At 28.3% G+C, this 22,559-nt stretch overlaps 1 protein-coding gene across 1 annotated transcript in view; it reads left to right on the forward strand.

The window, feature by feature from the left end:
- LOC111677589 (zwei Ig domain protein zig-8) overlaps window positions 1–22,559 on the forward strand; it is a 458,977-nt gene that overhangs the window by 403,288 nt on the left and 33,130 nt on the right. The window contains exon 5 of the mRNA XM_046945628.1: window positions 21,739–21,949. Within this exon, the coding sequence (XP_046801584.1) occupies window positions 21,739–21,949 (211 nt within the window). The remainder of the gene's footprint in view (window positions 1–21,738; window positions 21,950–22,559) is intronic.

The raw sequence follows: 22,559 nt of genomic DNA on the forward strand, positions 1-22,559 counted from the left end.
AACTAACTAACTAACTAACTAACTGACTAACTAACTAACTAACTAACTAACTAACTAACTAACTAACTAACTAACTAACTAACTAACTAACTAACTAACTAACTAACATACTAACTAACATACTAACTAACTAACTAACTAACTAACTAACTAACTAACTAACATACTAACTAACTAACTAACATACTAACTAACTAACTAACTTACTAACTAACAATCTAACTAACATACTAACTAACATACTAACTAACTAACATACTAACTAACTAACATACTAACTAACTAACTGACATACTAACTAACTAACTAACTAACTTACTAACTAACATACTAACTAAGTAAATAACTTACTAACTAACATACTAATTAAGTAACTAACTAACTAACATACTAACTAACTAACTAATATTCAGAAACTCAGCTTCCTGGACGTGATTCCTAAGAATTTTCCAATCAGTGTTAGTCAAGAATGTTATTTCCGGAATGACATCAATTCCAAGATTTTTACATATAACTTCGACGAATGCCTGACAGCGGCAGAGAAAGTGCTCCAGAGTTTCGTGTGAATCAGCACGACCAATTTTGGATAGATGTACTCGTAGTCACATATACGTATCATCGTACTAACTTCAGACTTGCTCTTTTTGAGAAGATTTTTCGTCTTATTCTCATCAGGGTCACCCCATAAAATATTTATGGTTCCACCAACCGTTTCATTGTTCCAAGAGGCCCTATGGATATTTATAGTCTTCACAAAACCATAATACAATCTAAATTTAAAACTACAGTCTAGTAATTATTCAATTTTTATCTTCATTTCTCTCTATAGCTGTTTATATAGCTTCATTTCTCTCTATAGCTGTATATAATGAAAAAATATGTAATCTTGTTCCGCATTAAGTCTACAATATCATCCAGTCAGTTTATCATCCAGTACTGACTATAAACATCACAAAAAGGAACTTCCATTAAGTGTAAAAGAAGTTAAAATTGCTCAATGAAAGTACAGAAGAAGATCTAAAAAGGTGATGATTTAAACACAGACTTGTCATAAAAGAAATATCCATCTTATTTGATACCAAATTCACTACTTCTGTAATTAACTAATAGAATTTCTTTTAACACAAAATATGTCAGTACAAAATAATATATCTTATGTTTTAAAAACATTTAAATAGTTTTGCTTCTTTGGAAGTAAATAAACATCACTTACACTTAAAAAAAATTCTCTTAGAACTACTTTTGAAGTGATGATAAATGTAATTCTTTTAGCATTACTTTGTTTTATTTTTTCAAAATATTTTGAAAGAACAAGTAAACTTAAACTAGAAATAAGTTTTATTTGCTCGCAGCATTCATTGTTGTATATTGACATTAACATTTTTTACCTGTAAAATGTGATTTAATGATTATTATTTGTTTTTTTTATTTATTTGCACTGTACATTTCATTGTTTATTTTGCCTCTGTTGTGTTTAATTTAATTTATTTTTCGTATTTCTACTCCATTTATTTCTTGGAAAAATTCACTAATTTTGTTGATTTCTTTTATAAGGACTATTTTTTGACTTGTTGTTTTTTTTCGCCCATTTTACTTAAGTTCCAAAAATTCAATTGTTCTGCTTTTATACAAATCACGTTTTGAAATACATTTTATATTGTAAATCAAGATTTGACAAAGATTTACGATGCTTAACATTATTTTTTTTGCGGAAAAATAAAAAAAGAAGAGTTTTTGTGTTTTCTTTTTACATTTATTTATTTAAAATGTTGTTCATGCCTGCTGAACGCGTAATTGTTAAATTTTGAGGGAAGCCTACGACTAAGAGGAATTAAAGTGAAGTATGATGGAAATTTTATTGTGTTGCTAGAATTTATTTTATAATTTATGTGGGAATAAAATAAGGAAATGTATTAGGATTGTTTCTCAAACTGCCTTAAGGTGTTTCCAAATTAAGTCATTAGAGAAAACTCATATGTACTTGTGTATAAATTTTGTGTTTGTTTCTCTTCAAGTTCATTTATTTATTTTAATTTGGAAGTAAGACAAGATAATTATGTAGAATTTGCCATGCGCATCAAAATATGCTTTTACATTAACGAGTTTTTAGGCCAAGCGTTATACTAGACTATAGATTAGCCTATAGACTAGACTATAGACTAGACCATATATTAGATTATAGACTAAAGTATATACCAGACTATAGACTAGAATATAGACTATACTATAGGCTAGACTATAGACTATACTATAGGCTAGACTATAGACTAGACTATAGACTAGACTATAGACTAGACTATAGACTAGACTATAGACTAGACTATAGACTAGACTATAGACTAGACTATAGACTAGACTATAGACTAGACTATAGACTAGACTATAGACTAGACTATAGACTAGACTATAGACTAGTCTATAGTCTAGTCTATAGTCTAGTCTATATATACTATACATAACTCCAGACTAATTTATAGACTAGACTTTAGATTAGACTATATGATATACTACAGATCATACTATACTGCAATTTACACTAGACTGTATACATAACTATAAAACACACCATGCACTATTCTACATACTAAGCTATAGGCTAAACTAAATAAAGTATTTATTAGATTTTCCCTTTGCATATTTTTTTGTTTTTAAAGTTCATTTAAATATGACATATCCCTTTAATAATTTTATTTTAAAACTAAAATATTCTAAAACATTTGGTTTTACCCCAAAGACCGAAAGAAAGAAAGAAAACGAAGCATAACAACATAGCTAAGCCAGTTTTTTCCTTTTTCTTGTGTTCATTACTCTTCATTTGTCTCCAACTGGGCGGAAATGATGAATATCACATCATCACAAAAACAACAAAAATAACATGCGACAAGACAACACTCAGGCATAAATATGTTTAAAAAAAACGGAACATAAATTTTTTCTTCTATGGATGTTTATTCTTTTTCCTTTTGATTTTTTTATACGCCCAACAACAATGGTCAAAACTAGGGTAAAAAAAAAACTCACACACATTAACGAATTTAGCAACTATAGAGATAATGAAAATTTACTATGAAGGCTGTTGCTTTTAAAGGAGTATTGGAAAATAAAAGTAAAAATCCAACCAATTTTTTATTTAAGGGAAATCTAGAATTTTAGATGAACTTGCTTACATATCTATATAAACATATATGTATGTATATACATACATAAGAGATTTTATTACGCTTGAATGAATACTGTAGCATTTTTTCCACCATGATGTTGTTGAATTTTTGTTCCAGCATAGTTTTTCTTTTCGAATAAGTTTTGTCAGCTCTCACTTCCATGTGAATTTAGGTAACACATGTTTTAGGGGTCTATTGTTCATATTTATGCTCGTACATGAGTTTATGCTCGTACAAGGGTTACTGCTGGTGTGATGGCTGAGAAGTAAAAACAAATGTTTTGAAAAAGTGAAAGCGAGATAAGCGAAACAAGTAAAAGCAAAATATACCCTTGGCATCAGATAAAATTTTCGCTTGTTATTCAATAAAATCACTCACGTGTTATGAAATCATCCCAAAAATATCTTTAACTTTTGTGTTTTTGTTTAATAAAGTTTTTTTCTTACCTACATACAGATATTTTTTTGGGAAAAAACTTCTTATATGCGTTCTTTAAATAAAATTAAATTTGGAATAATTTATACACTGGATAACAAAAAAGAAACTTAAGCTGGTAAAGGCACTACTTTTCCTGACAAAAGATTTTTTTAATAAAATTTGTCGCATATTTTTTTATAAATAAGAATATATAAGGAATATCAACAAGTTTTCTACTTTTACAGCGAAAGCTTTACTGTAAAAAGCTTTTTTTATTATTATATATTGTAAACATTTCTTCTAAAATTTTTTTAATAGAAAAATGTTGAAAAAAGTTTATAAAATAAATTATTTAGGAAAGAAATAAAGTTTCTAAGAAAATAAAACTTTTTATAATAAGCTTTCTAAATTAAACTTATAAATGTTTTAATTAAAGCTTTAAGAAGTAAAATTTTCAAACGCATTTTTAAAGAAAGCTTTTTTAGTAAAATTTTCTAAAATAAATGTTTGCAAAAGAAAGCTTTTGGCAAATTTTTTTAAAAGAATTCTATAAGAGGAGTTTATACAGTAAACAAAGCTTGTTAAACTTATAAAATAAATTATTTAAAAAATCTTTAAATAAAAGCTTTTAAAAATAAAATTTTCAAACGTTTTTCAAAGAAAGCTGTTATTAAAAAAGTTTCTAAAAGAAATGTATGTAAAAGAAAACTTTTAGGAAAATGTTTAGCAAAAAATTGTTAAAGAAAAGTTAAAAGTTTTCAAAGAAAATTTTCAAAAGAAAGCTTGTTAAAAAGGGTTCCTAATGTAAAGCTTTTTAAGCTTATAAAATAAAACTTTATGTTTAAAATAATAATAGGTTTTTAAAAGAAAACTTTTAGTAAAACATTTTAAAAGAAAAATTAAAGCTTTTTAGAGCATTTTTTCAAAAAAGAGCTATTTAAAAAGTCTTTCGAAATTAAAGCTTTTTAAGCTTATAAAATAAAGCTTTTTAAGACAGGTCATATAAAAACGAATTTAATAGAAAACTTTCAAAGGTTTTCAAAAGAAAGCATTTCTAAGAAGAAATTATTTAAGAGGAAAGTTAATAAAATTCTTAAAAAAAAACTTTTTAGAAACTAAAAAAAAACTTTTTTAAAAAATTTTAAAGGAAATTTTATAAATTTAAAATAAAGCTTCATAGACATGTCATTTAAAAGAGCTTTTAATAGGCTTTCAAAAAGAAAGCTTTTTTAAATGATATTATTTAAAAAGAAAAGCTTTTTAAAAACAAAAAAAAATTGTTTAATAAATGTCAATCTAAAACTTCTGTATAATTTTTTTAAAACTGAGTTTTTTTTAAAAAGTTTCATAAAAAAAGCTTTTTTTAAATAGTTTCAAAACTAATTTTTTTAGAAATTATTTACATAAAGTCCTTTATGAAAAGGAAACTTTTTTTTAAAAAGTTTTAAAACTAAAAACCTTTTTATGAAATTTTTTCATGAAATTCATAAAAAAGTGAAAAAAAGCTCTACTAAAGTAAAAGTTTTATCTATTCTTTATAGAATATTCATTGAAAAAATCCTTTTATAACAACTTTACATTTAAGCAACTGCATTGCCTCTAAATTACAAAATCCTTTTAGCAACAACTGTTCACTGTTCCCCGGTGTTCTCTTATTTGTTTTCTTTAATATGTATGTTCCAACAACATATTTGACTTATTTTTTTAACATTTCCTAAATAACTTTTGGGTCAATATTATGAGCTTATAGACTTGTTATTAAACACATAAACCCCGTAAGGTATTTATTATATTTCTGCTTTTATTCATGCCCAAGTTGCTGTTTTTTTACTTCCTTTTTCTCCTTTACCAAACATCCAATGAAGCTCATGATGATATAACAAAAATTTTATGCTGCCCATTACTATTCTATAGTTTTTTATTTGTTATTATTGTTATTTGTGGTTATTTTGATGGAAAGGTTAACTTATATAAATAATATTACGGTTATACAAATTCTATTTAATAAAATCTTAAAGCAAGAGGGGAGAGAGGGGTTAAGGAGATTGTAGGTATGTTGAAAAAAAAAGATTAGGTGGCATAATCAACTATTCGTTACATTAGACGCCAGAGAAGATGAAAAAAAGCTAAGGGACAGAATTTGAAATTTTTTATTACAATTTATCTTCACAGAAAAGCAAAGTTCATCAGTTGTGTTTCCTTTTAGCCATAATTTTAACATATTTAATCAGATGAACTTTTTCACTTATTGCCAATACTTCAAAATCAAACTAGTCATGTATGTTAAAAAGGTGTTGAGGGTAAGGGGTAAAGAAAAAAAAAAACAAAATTTGTGGAGGATTTTCAAACCTGTTTAATAAACTGTAATAAAATCCTAAAATAATAGTAAATTAAAAATTTATACATATTTTTATTTTATTATCTTAATCAAGTTGGATTTCTATAATAAAATCTAAATAAGAGTTTTTTTACATCTGTTCACAGGTGGTAAATCGGAGTTTAATTCCTTAGAATTAAATTTTTCTATTTTTTAATTTAATTTTTAAAACAAGAGAATTTTTCTTAAGATGAGTTTTTAATAGAAAAAGTTAAGAGAAAGCTTTTTGTTTTGAACGAGCAAAGGAGAAATATAAAATTTCCTTTTAGAAAGATTTAATATTTTTAAAAATTGTTTACTAAAAAACGATTTTTATTAAAAAATTGTCTTCTGTTTCAATAGTAAAAGCTGTTTTCAAAACTGCATTTGTGAAAATTTTCTGAAAAAGCTTTCAAGTTATTAAACAAAATTCTTCCATTTGTTTGTAGCATTTGTAAACATTTTGTTAAAGACTAGACTTTCTAAATTAAACTTTTCTTTATGAGAAAATTATAAAAAAAATCTCTTTAAAAAGTTTGTTGAAAATATTTTCATTGAGAAAAATTTTAAAAAAGATGTAAGCTTTCAAACTTTCTTTTTAAGAAAAGTTATTTAACAAAATTCTTCCATTTTTAAGCAAAACATTTTATAAAATAATAAAATTTTGTAAATTGTTCTTTAAAAAATGTTCAATGTAAAACTTTTCTTTATAAGAAAATTCCGAAAAAGCTCTTTTTAAGAAGTTTTCAGAACAAATTTTAATAAAGAAAATAATTCAAAAACATTACGAAGAACAAATTAAAAAAAAACATTTCTTTAAGAAGCATATTTTAAAAAGCTCTTGAAAAATTTTTCTTTAGAAAAATTGGTAATAATATAATTCTAAAAAAGAAACAGTTGCCTTAAAAACTTTTATTTAAGATTTAAAAAAAGCTTAAAAAGCTTTCTTAGGAAGAATACTTAAAACTATACAACAAATTTAATTTTTTTTTAATTTTTAAAACTTTTTATTCATAAAAAAACGTTTCTAAAAAGCTTTTAATTAAAAACACTTAACAACAAAGTCTTTCTTAAGACAAAGTTGTTTAAAAGAGTTATTTTTTCAAAGATTTTTTTTCAAAGATTTTTGCGGAAGCTTTTCTCTATGACAGTATTGCAAAAAAGCTTTTTTCAGGAAGAATACTTAAAAAATAAAAAAGCAAATCTAGAAAAGCTTTTTTAGAAAAAGGTTCCAAAAAGTCTTACATCAAGAAATGTTTTTCAATTTGGGATGTCTTTTTTTAATTTTTTTTAACATTTCTTCTAAGAGACTGTTTTCAAAAAGCTTTCGTTTAAGAAGATTTTTCTAAAAAAGTTTTCTTTAGGAAAAGTTTCCCTCAAAGAGTTCAAACTTTTTCACAAAGCTTTCAAAGATCTTATTTTTCAAAGATTTTTATGGAAGCTTTTCTCTATGACAGTATTTCAAAAAAGCTTTTTTCATGAAGAATACTTCAAAAAAATCTAGAAAAGCTTTTTAAGAAAAGGTTCCAAAAAGTCTTACTTCAAGAAATGTTTTTCATTTTGAGATGTTTTTTTTAATTTTTTTTTTAACTTTTCTTCTAAGAGCAATTTTTCAAAAAGCTTTTGTTTAAGAAGATTTTTTTAAAAAATTTTTCTTTAGGAAAAGTTTCCCTCAAAGAGTTCAAACTTTTTCACAAAGTTTTTTCAAAGGCCCAATAGAGGCCTATTTGTGTTTCTTCGGATTTGATGTATATACATCGTCCATTAAAACTAACACTAAGCCGTTTTTCTTAAAGAAATTTCTTAAAATAAAACAAACTTTCTTTAAGCTAATTTTCTATAAAGGTTTTTTCTAATAAAAGTTTCTTAAGATAATTTTCTTAAAAACGTTTTCAAATTTTTTTCTAGCTTTTATTAAACAAAAGATTTTCTATTGAAAGAATTTCCAGTTTATAAGAAAATATTTCTTAATACATTTCTTTATCGAGGAAATATTTCAGTTGCCTCAAATTTTATCTCTTAACAATAATTATCTTTAAATGTGAAAGAATTCTTATTAAATGTTTATAGAATAGAAAAAAGAACAAAAAAACACAAACAATCAAGTTAATTTACTTTCTCTATTATACTTTCCTACCCACTTTATTTAACACTCAATAAATCAAATCATATTAAATTCATTGTTGGTTTTTATTCTATCCTCTCCCTCTCTTGTTATCGATATCATCAAATAATAATTGCATTTTGCAGTCCATCTTATCAATTGCAAGAAACAAACAATAAAAGAACAAATGTTCAAGAAAAATGAAAGGGTAAAAGTATCTAGTGTTAAGCAAAAAGAAAGAAAAAAAAAACAAAAAGGTCAATTGCTGTGCAAAATGGCAAAATATCATGAACTTGGCAACAATAAATAAAATCTTTGAAACCAACGTTATATAACATTGTAGGAAATTGAACAAATAAAGTGTTTAGATTTACTTGTTATAGCAGTAATGTACATATTTACACTGATACCTATTGTTTACCAGCAACTGCACACTTACTAAGAGCATGACAATTGTGTTTTCGATCGACAGGAAATGCAATCAAATACATAGCTACTTCCGTTTAATATTGTTTTCTCAATGATTTTCTGAAGGAGTATAGAAATGGTTTAGAAACAACAAACAACTGAAGTACATACATTCATATAAATAATATTAGAAAATAAATAGATATTGTATAAAATTTAAGAAATAATCATTTTTTATTATTTTTTTTTTTTTCAATAAAACTTAAAAGACCAATTGGTATCACTGCTGCTAACAAATTCTTAAAAACAGTTGTGTGTTCTTTCCTTTTTAATTTCTACTTTTTGATAAATCTCCAACGTAATTTGTACATTTTTCTCATCTCTCAAAGGCATTTATATTTCTTTAACATTTTTTTCTCTGCATTTGCTAATAAAGGCTTAATTGCTTGTAATTTTTTTTTGTTCTAGAGAAAGAGCATCTGGAGTTTGTATCTTTTTGTTTAAATGGAAATCATTATCTTGTGAATTTTAGTTAAAACAGTAAATTAAAATGTACTAAATTTAAATTTTCTCTTGCTTTAATCTTTAGTCTAAAATTGTTCAAAACTATTTTTGAATTAATATTTTGACCATGGCTCCCCTATAGTTTTGTCTTGTAATTATTCTAGTAACTCATCAAATATGGATAATTTTCCTTTAAGAAATCTGAACAATATTACGCATTCTTAAAACCTCATTATACCCTACACCACTATAGTGGGGAGGGTATTATAAGTTTGTGCTGATGTTTGTAACATACAAAAATATTGGTCCAATACCCACCTTAAAGTATACCGATCGATTCAGAATCATTTTTTGAGTCGAATAAGACATGTCCCTCCGTCTGTCCGGCTGGCTGGCTGTCCATGTAAACCTTGTGCTCAAGGTACAGGCCGCAATTTTCAAGATAATTTGATGAAATTTGGACCAAGCATGTTGAAAATGGTTGAAATCGGTCCATTATTTCACCTAGCCCCCATACAACCGTACCTCCCGATTTTAGCTTTTTATGCCATAATTACGTCAAATATTCTGCTATCTCTCTAAAAATTGGCACAAATTAGTTTTATATAAATATAAATGACACTGCATATTTTCGTAAGGATCGGCCTATATTTGACCCTAGCCCCCATACAAACCCCCCTTCAAAAAATGACTTAAACGTCTAAAATTGACTTGTAACCATTTGTATCGCAATGAAACTCAACAAAACTAACTGTTATTTAGAAATATATCCTTTTTCCAAATTTACCGAGGATCGGTCCATATTTGACCTATATAAAGCCTTTTTAGAAATTTTAGTTTTTAGTTTAGGAAAATTATATTATAGAAATTACAAACGGAATGACAAACTTATATATACCCTTCTCACGAAGGTGAAGGGTATAAAAATGTTTTATTGAGTTATTGTTAGAGCTTCTCATATTTGGTGAACTGGATTGATGTATTAAATGTTTTTTATAGGGTTTCATGATTTTGTATATGTCTTGCAAAGAAATGATGTGAAATTTAAAATCAAAGCTGCTCTTTTAACTAACAGCAAAAGTAATCGAAAATTTTAAAAATATATGAAAATTTTCATTGGTTTTATGTTTTTAACCAGATAAATTTCTTAAAATTTATTACAATTTTAACGAAATATTTTTTTTCCGTTTTCTTTCGTTTCTTCTCCCGGTTATTGCTCCTTTCGAAGTGCACATAATGTCTGTTTTTCTAACCCTAACTATGGGAAAAATAATATTGATTATAAGAGACATCAAACAGAGGGATGACTTTGTGACTAAACGCTGAAAGTAAGTTGATGTCAAGTGTATATGGTATGGAATAGATATAGGGCCTAACCTTTCCATTTACCTAGAGTAAGTGTATTGAATGTATTTCTAATGAATCCTGTATTAATGGTATAATTTAACTTCTCTTCCTTGTATGGGTTTTTCCATACTTAAGGAGTATGTTTTTTTGAGTGAACACATATAAGATTGTTTGATTAATTTTTATTTAATATACTGATTACGTCTCTCGTGGATATTGCCGAGGTTATCCCAATTACATGGTTGTAAACGGAAGTTATGTTTTTGCATTACGGAAGATACGCAATGGAGCAGCAATGGTCAGAGAATAAATAGCTCGAGTACTTAAGCAAAGTGCATGTATATGAACCATATACAACAAATGCCAACGTCGTGTTAGAAAAACAAAGTGCGTAAAAAGCTCAGCCTGTGGTTGTAAAAGTACAACAATGACTTAAGGCCTCATTTATTAATATCCTTACTAAATTGTCATATGATGAGAAAAATATGATAAAAAATTCTTAATGTATAACATACACATATATGAACATTTACACATGAACCCACAGTCTCCGTCTTTAAACTTTTGCCCAATTTTCATATATTTCTTAAAATTCCTAAAACTGTTTAGAAAATTAAATAAATATTAGTAAACTTGTACTATTATCAACTATATAAGAACCAACTTTTTAACTGTTGGTGACATTTTTGGTACATGACAATTTTTTTAAGTTTCTACAGTTTAACGTTCTCGAATTTTTCTGTTTTATTCTGCAGCAAATGATAACACCCTGTCGATGATGATGATAATTTCTTTTACAGCTTTCCATACAAAAATTCACTTTTGTTACAAAAGATTGACAGGATAATGACAAGTGTGGTCAAAATTCTCAAAAAAAAAAGTTTCATGTTTCTTTTTTTTTTATTTCTAAACATGATTTTAGTTTTGACGAAAGATAAAAAAGCTTTATGTATAAAATTTGTTAAGTTTTTTGACAGAAAAAAAAGAAGAAAAAAAACTTGTTTCTGTGTAAATGTTTGAAACCAAATGACCTGTCAATTTTGATTATGTTGTTAATGGTTTTTTGATATGAACTTATCATAATTTTTTATTATTTTGTTGTTGTTGCTATTGACAAAGTGAAGAGAACTGTTTTTTTATACAAAACATGTTAAATGCGTTAAAATGTTTAAGAATATTGAGATTTGCAAAATATATTAAAATTGAATTTTCCTTTATCTACATGAAATGTGTTTGACAGTATTTGACAAAATGTCAAGATATTTATTATTATTATTTTAAATGAAATACATTGACAATCAATTAACAGATTTTTTGTGTTGATTGTTAGCAGTTTTTTTATTTGTCCAAGGTTTCTTACTTTTTTGTTATTTAAAATTATTTTTTGTAATTGCTCTAAACATTTTCTTTTTTATTAAATTTATTCAAATGGTAGCGTATGACGTATTTTTCACTTTAAATATCAATCATACGCATGCTTTCACTTTAAGTTGTTTGCTGTTAAATGCAGAAAAAAAAAACAAGTAGGAAAGTATAGTCGGGCATGGCCGACCATATAATACCCTACACCATGAGTATATTTTTAAAATTTTTACTTTTATAAAATTTTTATTTTTTGTAAAGAAACTTTTATGTTGAATATTACCATAAATCCAAAATATTTAAGCAATTTATTGATAAAAAACTAAAATTTCTAAATGAGGCTTTATATAGGTCAAATATGGGCCGATCCTCGGTAAATTTGGGAAAAGGATATATTTCTAAATAACAGTTAGTTTTGATGAGTTTCATTGCGATACAAATGGTTACAAGTCAATTTTAGACGTTTAAGTCATTTTTTGCAGGGGGGTTTGTATGGGGGCAAGGGTCAAATATAGGCCGATCCTTACGAAAATCTGCAGTATCATTTATACTTATATAAAACTTATTTGTGCCAATTTTTAGAGAGATAGCAGAATATTTGACGTAATTATAGCATAAAAAGTTCAAATCGGGAGGTACGGTTGAATGGGGGCTAGGTGAAATAATGGACCGATTTCAACCATTTTCAATAGGCTTCGTCCTTGTGCCAAAAAACATGCTTGGTCCAAATTTCATCAAATTATCTTGAAAATTGCGGCCTGTACCTTGCGCACAAGGTTTACATGGACAGCCAGCCAGCCGGACAGACGGACGGACGGACGGACATGTCTTAATCGACTCAAAAAATGATTCTGAATCGATCGGTATACTTTAAGGTGGGTATTGGACCAATATTTTTGTATGTTACAAACATCAGCACAAACGTATAATACCCTCCCCACTATAGTGGTGTAGGGTATAATAAAAGTTTTTCTCAAAATTTTAATGAAATGTAAACCAATATTTTTTTGAAAATCAAAAAATTCATATAACATGCAATTTAAATTAAACATCCATTATTGTAAAGATATTTTAACTTTCAATTTATTTCTGATAAGAAATTTCTTTTCTTACATCAAAAATTAAAATGAATACAAAACGTTAAAGAAAAACCAAATATAAGTATATAGCCTATAATCAAGGGAATTATACTCAAACATTTCTCAATTTAAATTAGCATTAATAGAAGCAAACACAAATTAATAGATAGCTACTAATATAAAAACTCATTACAAATTATCTGCTTCTCTTTTCTTTTTTTGGCAAACTTACCTTGTGCAGTTTTTTCCCAAATGGCAAATGTTCTTTTAAGCAAAGTTATTTCTAAACTTATTTAACATGTAAATATCACAGCACACTTGTAATGCTTATTACGCTTCAATGCTTTTATTTAAGCAAAAATATACTTAAATTTGAAGAAACCAGAAAAAAGATGGAAATTTTGTTAACTGCTATTTCTAGACAAAATAACAAAGCCGCCACTCTCATCAACGTTTTCCTACAAACACTTATGTATATAAAGTTCGATAAGAAATTGTAGTCGTATTTGAAAATCATTGCTTGATATTCCAATAAAGTTTCCTCTACAAAAACTACGTGTGGCACGTGAAGCCTATCAGGGGATCAACGAAGCACAAACTACATGCAGCAGTTTATAAAACCAAAACAACTATAACAGCTACAACAATCCCCAACCTGTAAGCGAAAAAAGAAGAAGAAGAAAAAACTTAGATTGCCAATACTTGCTACCAATGCTATTGTACATATTGTAGCATGCCAGGCTTCTTAAACATTGTTTATTCTTTCTAGCAACTAAATGACATTAGCATTCCCATTGCACTCATCTCGTCTACGATTTGAAGTGGTAGAAAATAGAGAAAATAATACTAAAACAACATCTCTATATAGGAAATATTGTAACGACAACTACAATTCTGGCACCAATTGCTGTGCTTAAGAGGCACCTCTTCTTCGGCCAACAACACTGGTTAATATGGCAATGTTAACAACGAACGTAAAAGCAATGACGACAACATTTATTGTCCTTTAAGGATATAACAATACTGGCTAGTTGTTTGTCTTCTACATAAGCTAATGTACGCCACGGAGGAAAAAATAGTTTTTAGATAACTTTGATCAGTTGAAAAGCTTTAATTGCTCAAGGCACATAATGGTTATAAAGGCGGTAGTATTTCCATTGGTATAACATAAATTCGAGTTCTCATTAAATCTTTTCTGTATGAGTTGTCATAATAAACATGAGAAGGAGATTGCACAAAATTGTCATTGTCTTGTCGGAAAACGGATGGCAAAAGATCTATGGGAAGGGCATTTGTACTGATCTATTTGATATTTCAAATGTTCAGTTGGAACTTCAATTTCCAGTTAATCTAACTGGATATGATATAATAATTATGCAAAACAGTGTTTTATTAATTTTATCTTAATTTTTTTTTTTCGTCAGTATTTCTTCCATTTTCTCTCTCGGCCACTTCATGACATCTTCGTGTTTCTTAGTTAACTTAGTTAACACACCTGCCGTGTTGCCTATTACACGGTGGGTTTCTTCACTACCTCCCAATTGTGTGGCTATTTACATAAGGAATTTCCGGTCTTATATTCGTGCACTTTGCTCAATTTCTCGAGCTATTCAAACTCTTTCCATATGAATCCCGTTAGGGAAAGACAGGTGTAGTGATTTAAGCTCAATCTAACCCCGACACAGAAGAAGGAAGGGACGTACTCAACACCTGGTGAAAATACCCTGCTATAAGGAATGCCATGACATTCTAATCATTTAAAGACACACTCACTCCTGGAACTCTTGAAGGCGAATTCTGTTAATTCGGCAACAGAAACCTAGGGGACGTAATTGGTGGTTCAAGTATCACAGATTTAAAAGACCTACTGTGATAAGTTGGGCAAGTTTAGAAAAAAACATCAACACACTTAACCATGGAGATCAATCGGCAATTAATTGAATATTAAGATATTGTAACCTCACAACGACTCAACCAACTCCACCGACACTTCAACCATTACATCTTCCTTCTGACATCAACACTGATACAACTGAGGACCACTCTCGTCCATTAGTATATCTCATTTTAACACATACCCAATCTTTGCATTATCAGCAAAGTTCCAACAAATTAATAATTCACAGTCTTGCCCTGTGATTTGTGTCGTAACAGAAACTTATCCCAACTTTTAACCAAACACACACTTCCCGCTAAGTGGGTTTAAGCCACAACCACTAGGTAGATTCGAAAGAAACTTCAACCAACAGACTAGCCAGGACGAAGTCCTGCAATCAACTGGTCAACCGTAGTACCAAATTATGAGGTGATCTGGGTTAATTATTTCAAGAAAAGTCCGGGGATTTATTTGACATCACCAGTTTCGGCAAACTAGAGGTATTGGTATCTCTTTACCCCGTGATAAGGCTTGTTCATCTAGAAAACATGACCCGGGGGAGGTTAACGTGGTAGTTCACTGCTCAAATAGCCAAACAAAGTCAATATGACTCCATTCAAAAAGAAAAAAAACACTCTTCATCATCAAATGTTGTATTAGATCCAAATTTTGACCGCAATAATTAAAGTTAGACTAGATCATGGCATATACAGAGAAGTTCCGTTTATCTGTCTTTGAAACTGCGACAGACCAAGCTGATGTGTCCAATGTTCAGTTATTACAGCCAGCAACCTCCCGTCATTTTCCAGGATAGGCCACAGTACACATTTTTCTGGTTAATTCGTCTATTTAAAGTCTTTTGAGAATACTACTATTGAAAGAACCCAATAGAGTTTTTACTGAAATGGTATTGGATATGCTGCAGAGATGGGAATTATATCTGTAGGTAGAACAAGCATTATTGGGTTCAAAGCTTCTGAGAGTCTACTTTTGATAGCATATGTCATTCCACAGCATGCTGATCTCTCTGAACGTTGTATAGTTTGTCAACAATAAATTTTCTTTTAGTTAAATTTATATGGTTGGAACTATGTTCTCATTTTATCTCGAACATTTTACAAACGTTTTATATTGAATGTTAAGTTTCAATGAAATTATAGAATCTAGGATAATATCTAAATTTTTGGCATATTTTAATAAAATAATTTCAGAGTTAATCAACTGCGTTACATTTCAATTTTTTTTTGTAAAAAGTACCAGTTCTGTCTTCCTTATATTTATTCCAAGGACATTGTTCGCTTCCAGCTATTGAGTAGCTCCAGATCTTTAAATATAATATCACAAAGTACATGTGGATGTAAATATGTACTTTTATAACTCTATTGTCCAATTTTATAAGAATAGTATTAACAACATTGATCCAAAGTAGTGGTCGTAAAGCTGTTACCAAGTCTTGTTATAACTCTTCTAGATTTCAACAATATTACCAATTAGTTGATTAATTTCTAACTTTTTCTACTTTCTTCCATAGGCAAGTATCAGCAAACCTGCTGGATCTTAAGTATATCTATGATACTCTGCATTTTACAACTGCATTTAGACCAGCAAAGTCCTCTACTAACTAAAAGAGGTAGAATACAATTTCAATAGATATACACAATTATGTTTGACATTGCTATCAATGGAATATGAAGAGTATTTTTGAGGTTCAGTTTTATCCAAGAACGACCAGTTAATAACTCATTACCAGGCAATAAAATTTCATTGAACTCAAAATTTTAAGAAATGCATATTCTCTAGCTTAAAGTATTTTTCCTTTGACATTCTATAGCACAACATCACAATTCGTTTAAAACCTCAATTACAAAAATTCTCTCTTCCTTATTGCAAATTCCATTGTTTTTATATTGTCAATTCTTTTATCACTTCCTGGTCATGTACATGTTACTTGGAATTTATTTATTTTTTTTCACTTTAAAAAAAAATGTATGTGTGTATGTATGTTATTTTAAATTGTTATTGTTTCAGTTGTAATTTTATTTCAGTTTAATGTCTGTAGGTCTGTTCTTGTGTTATTTTTTCCAAGAGTTTTTTTGTCATCATTTAGAGTAGATGGCTTCACATATAATGTATCAAATCACCGCTGGGTATAAAGTCAATTTCCCCAAAGTTGTTTGTCAATTATTAACAAACAATAGAGCGATGTTTTCAGTTGAGCTCAGTAAGAGCGACAGCAAGCAAACGTATGCAGAGAAGCGGACAGACAGACATTCTAATATTGTCGCTAAACAAATAAAAGAAAATCAAATAAATTTTAAATGTTTTTATATGGTTTTTTGTATATATTTTTCATTTATTTTATATAGTCATTAGATTGTAATGAATTTTTTATGCTCGTCAAAGGAATTTCGAGAAAAAATGCTGAAACATTTACTAAACCAATTGCTTTTAAAGTGGGATTTTGTGAAAAAATAAACTTATAGTGAAATAAAAATTAAAATTTTTACATCACTGTAAATAAAAATAATTGCTTCTGTCTCAAAAAAATTGCTTCAAATGTATATATTAAAATTTTGAAAAAAAACATATTGAATTAAATAATTAGAACTCTTTACACTATACTATATAACAATTATAACACTGCCTGCTTCTTCTTCTTTCAACTCCCATAAACTGCGGTTCCTTAATAGTACCAAATTTATGTTATGAAACAAAATTTTGCTGTAAAATAACACAGCTGTTGTTTTGCCTTTAAAAGCTTGTAAAATTTTTTCCACTTTTACTTAACACCAAATCAAACGCAACTTAAAGACAACATAAAGTTACAGAACATTTTCTAAAAAGCTAAAATAAAAATGAAACTTTTTAATCCTTAAACAAATGCCAAAGAAATAATACACATTTACTTACATACTTACACAAAATTCTTTTTAAGTTTCTGTATAAAAAAAACCAACAGCAAAAAAAATTTACAAACCATTTCTTTAACACTTTTGTAAATATTTACGCAATAAATTCCATTAAAACTAACAATTGGTTTACTTTTTGACTTAGATGAATACAATGCAGTAGTGGCCACTGACTAAAGAAGTAAAGAAAATAAACCCTCATTTACTCAACTAACCAAGCGTTCAAGCAAAATCATCAGTGTTATTACATACTTGCCCCTCACTTTCCCTTTTTCTTTTTGATTATTTTTGCTCAAATAACAACAAAATTTCAAACACAAGCCACTAAAAGTTTAAAAGAAATTATTTGTTGTTGTGCATGACCTTCTCACAGCTGTATAACAGCAGCCCCATATTAAGGCGTTATTTATATAGATATACAAATTTTACATTATTAAGATTTAAGTGTTTTTTTCTATTGCTTACACGATATTATTTCTTTTCGTAAGTTTTTGAAAGGGGGAAAATACTATAGACTATGCTAGATGATATCAAGGGTAATATTTGCTTAAAATAAATAATAATATAAACTCTATCGGTTAATACTTAATGACACCAACTACATTTTGTAAGGAATTCTGAAATGGCCTAGGGCAAATATTGTTTTTGCGGAAACTAAAAACTACTAACTTAACAAAGAATGCTTTTTTAATTCTTAATTTCTAACTTCACTATAGTCTTAAACTAATGATTTTCTAAAACTGCAAATTTCTTTAAAGAACTCCTGGCTACGCAGTGTTTTTCAAATCATTTTGAGAGTACACGATTCGATAAGCTCCAATATAAAGCGATATGACTATAGACTATACTGCAGACTAGACTATAGACTAGACTATAGACTAGACTATAGACTAGACTATAGACTAGACTATAGACTAGACTATAGACTATACTATAGACTAGACTATAGACTAGGCTATAGACTAGACTATAGACTAGACTATAGACTAGACTATAGACTAGACTATAGACTAGACTATAGACTAGACTATAGACTACACTATAGAGTAGACTATAGACTAGACTATAGACTGGACTATAGACTAGACTGAAGACTAGACTTAGACTAGACTATAAACTAGACTATAGACTGGAATGTAGACTATACTATAGACTAGACTGTAGACTATACTATAGACTAGATTATTAATTAGATTATAGACTATGAACTAAACTATAGATTTGACTATAGTCATGAGTTGTGATTATTCGCTATGGAACCACAAAACATATGTTAATAATCTGTACACTAAATTTGTAGGTTTTGACTTACATCATGTCACAAAAACTTTTGCTAAGTATCAACCCCCTCCCAGCAAATACAAGTACTTCATCTAAACTTTGCAAAATCAAACTTTATTTAGTCTTATAACCCTGATACTTATTGCTCCATTAGGAGAGGGCGAAGTATTTGGAAAAACACAAGTCACCAAAAAGAATTACAAATCAAGAATAAGTTAATACCAATCTTAAGATAAAAATTATTTCATCAATATATGTAAATTATTCCTAAATACTCTGCTTACTAGGGAACATTAAATAAAATTCTTAAAATAAAAAGTTTGAAAATAAAAAAGAAGTACATTATTGGAATTTGCATTAAGTTATAACTGAAAAAAAATGATAAAATATTTTAAATCTAAAAGTTTTTTTTTCCTTTAACACATACATTAAATTCTGAATACATTGATGAATTTTGTTAGCTTAGAATTTGCAAAAAAAAAAAAAAAAATAATAAAGATGTTGTAAAGAAAAGCGCATTTCTTGTAAAAGTAAACTTTTCAAATGCTGATGCTGTTACTGCTGCAAAGCAAATAAAACTTAATCATTAAACTTAAACATTATTTATTCAAAGTCACCTAAGGATTTGCTAAAGTATTTTTTATACTTATTGCTGTTATGGTTGTGTATTTCGGATTGTATAGCTGCAAAGAAAGTGTAGGTGGAGTTGGAATAATAAAAAAAATGTTTCTTCATTTATTATGACAAAAAGTTAGTTGAACTTTTTAAAGCCTTGAAAAAACAAAGTTGAGGACACAAAAAAGAAATATGTCACTCACGCCTTTTGTCAGTAAGGAGAGAGAGAGAGTAAAAATTACAAGAACTTATCAAGAAACAAACACACATCATATACATTCGTATTTCAACAATTTTATACACGAAGTTTTTTCATCAGATTATATAGGAACATCCTTTTAAGTAGGGTGTGAATTTTAAAATTTGATTTTTTTTAAATCTAGCTAAGGTTTGGTACTCTAAGCTTAAAATAGGTACTCTAAGCTTAAAATATCTAAGATCATTAAAAATATTTGGTTTCATGATAAACATCTCATACATTTTTATTTAGTTTTTGCATTTTAAGGAATTTACAACATCCATTTGTTTTGCTAATATTAAATTTTGCTCGCTTCTGAAAAGAATTTTAATATTATAAAGGGAAAAGTGTTACCACTAATTTCACACTTTTTGTTCTGTGTCACAGGCGTGAAACAATTTTGTCTTTTAGATAAATACTAATTTTAAAGGCTTCAAATTATCTAGGGAGAAGGCATGAATATTGTAAGGACAAAGGAAGAGAATAACTCTGAACAATATTTGTCTATAATCTAGTATTAAGAGTCTAGTCTATAGTTTAACCTGTAGGCTAATTTATAGTTCAGTATCATACTATGTAGTCAAGTCTATGTCTATTATATAGAATAGTCTACTATATACTAGTCTATAGTTTAGTGCATAGTCTAACCTACAGTCTATTTTACAGCATACAGTCTATAGTCCAATATATAGTGTACTCTACAGTCTATAGTATTTACAGTAGTCTAGTCTGTAGTATATATTACAGTCTAGTCTATAGTCTAGTTTATAGTCTAGTCTAAAGTCTAGTCTATAGTCTAGTCTATAGTTTAGTCTATAGTCTAGTCTATAGTCTAGTCTATAGTCTAGTCTATAGTCTAGTCTATAGTCTAGTCTATAGTCTAGTCTATAGCCTAGTCTATGGCCTAGTCTATAGCCTAGTCTATAGTCTAGTCTATACTCTCTAGTCTATACTCTAGATAGTCTACAGTCTTTATTCTAGTCTATAGTCTTGTCTATAGTCTAGTCTATAGTCAAGTCTATAGTCTAGTCAATGGTATAGTCAATGTTCTAGTCTTTAGTCTTATCTGTAGTCTAGTTTATAGTAGTATATAGTCTAGTCCATAGTCTAATCTATATTGTAATCTATAGTCTAGTCTATAGTCTACTCCATAGTCTGTTCTAAAGTCTAATCTATAGTTTAGTTTATAGTCTAGTGTTTTGTGTATTAAATAGTCGAATCTAACCTAGTCTGAAATGTAGTCCATAGCCTAGTCCATTGTCTCGTCTATAGTCTAGTCGATAGTCTAGTATACAGTTTAGCTAATAGTCAAGTCTATAGTCTATTCTAGAATCTAGCCAAGTCTGTAGTCTTGTCTATAGTCTAGACTATTGACTGATTGAATATTCTATTCTGGAATATAGACTTGTTTTTTGTTAGCAAAGGTATTGAATAAAGTGCGAAATTAGCCTGTGTGGTAACAGCAAAAAATTGTTAAACTTTAAAGCCAATATAACCACGAAACACATACTGCAGTCTACTTTTCATGCAATAGTCTGTCAAATCTGTCATAGTAAAACATAGAAAGTCATGGGAAACAACTTTACGAAAACGTTTTCAATAAACTATTTAAAACAATTTTTAAATGCAATTTTTTTGATAGTTTTTAACACAAAACATAGTTGTACTTCTAAATATTTCTGTACAAAAAATATATAAATTTAAAATTGGTTGGTTGTTGGTTTATGATGATGGTTGTTAGAATGTAGTAGAACGGAAGGAAGAGAAAGAGAGAGAGAGAGAGAGAGAGAAAGTTTTGGTCGTGTACATGTTATTAAAAAAAACTTGTATTCCTGTTAAACAATTTGGCATAAAGCCAAAAGTATGTACCACTGCGTTAGTGTGTGTTAGTTTAATAGAAAAAAATATTTAGAAAAACTAACAACAAAACCAACATTTAAATAAAACAGTTTGTTAAGTTTAAGCATCTGTGTGATTAGGCCAATTGTCGTATATACAAATTAACTTTTACACATACAAATAAATATTTTTTGTTTTATTTATATTTTTGATGTTTCTTATTTTTATGCATTGTTTTCCAGGTCTCTTGGGTGCGTCATCGTGATATACACTTGTTAACAGTGGGTCGTTATACTTACACTTCAGATCAAAGATTTGAGGCAATGCATTCACCTCATGCCGAAGATTGGACACTGCGTATACGTTATGCCCAGCGTAAAGATTCGGGTATTTACGAATGTCAAATATCAACAACACCACCAATTGGTCATTCGGTTTATTTGAATATTGTGGGTAAGTAGATGGAAGAATTTCACAGGATAATTTCGCTTTAGCTTTTACCTTTATTTTCTTATTATATAAAGGTTAATTATTTTTGGACCGACATACGTGATGTAGTAAAATAGTTTATGACACATGAAACGTTAGTAAGATTTTTAATTATTTTCATGGGAGTCATAGTTTCTATGCACAGTAAAAGCTTGTGTTCATATTTGTTTATTAATTTACTCAACTCCATCAATAAATTGGAATCAAGCGTGTCAGACCATTTTATACTCCACATCTGTTGAATACCAAGATTAAGTTGTAAAATAGATTTCACAGTAGATTATAGGGCAGACTGTAAACTACAGTAACGGCTAGATTGTAAACTAAAATATAGACAAGTCTAGTTTATAGACTAGAACAAAGCCTAGACCATAGACTAGACTAGAATATAAATTTGACTATAAACTAGAATATCTATTATAGGCATGACTATGGACTAGACTATAGGTTTGACATTGAATTTGACTATATATTGGGCTATAGACTAGAAGATAAACTAGACTATAGACAAGATTATGAACTAGAATTTAGAATTGTCTACAGAGAAGTATAAAGACTTGAATAAACTAGACTA

The sequence above is a fragment of the Lucilia cuprina genome, chromosome 3 (assembly GCF_022045245.1).
Source record: "Lucilia cuprina isolate Lc7/37 chromosome 3, ASM2204524v1, whole genome shotgun sequence".
Classification (NCBI taxonomy): domain Eukaryota; kingdom Metazoa; phylum Arthropoda; class Insecta; order Diptera; family Calliphoridae; genus Lucilia; species Lucilia cuprina.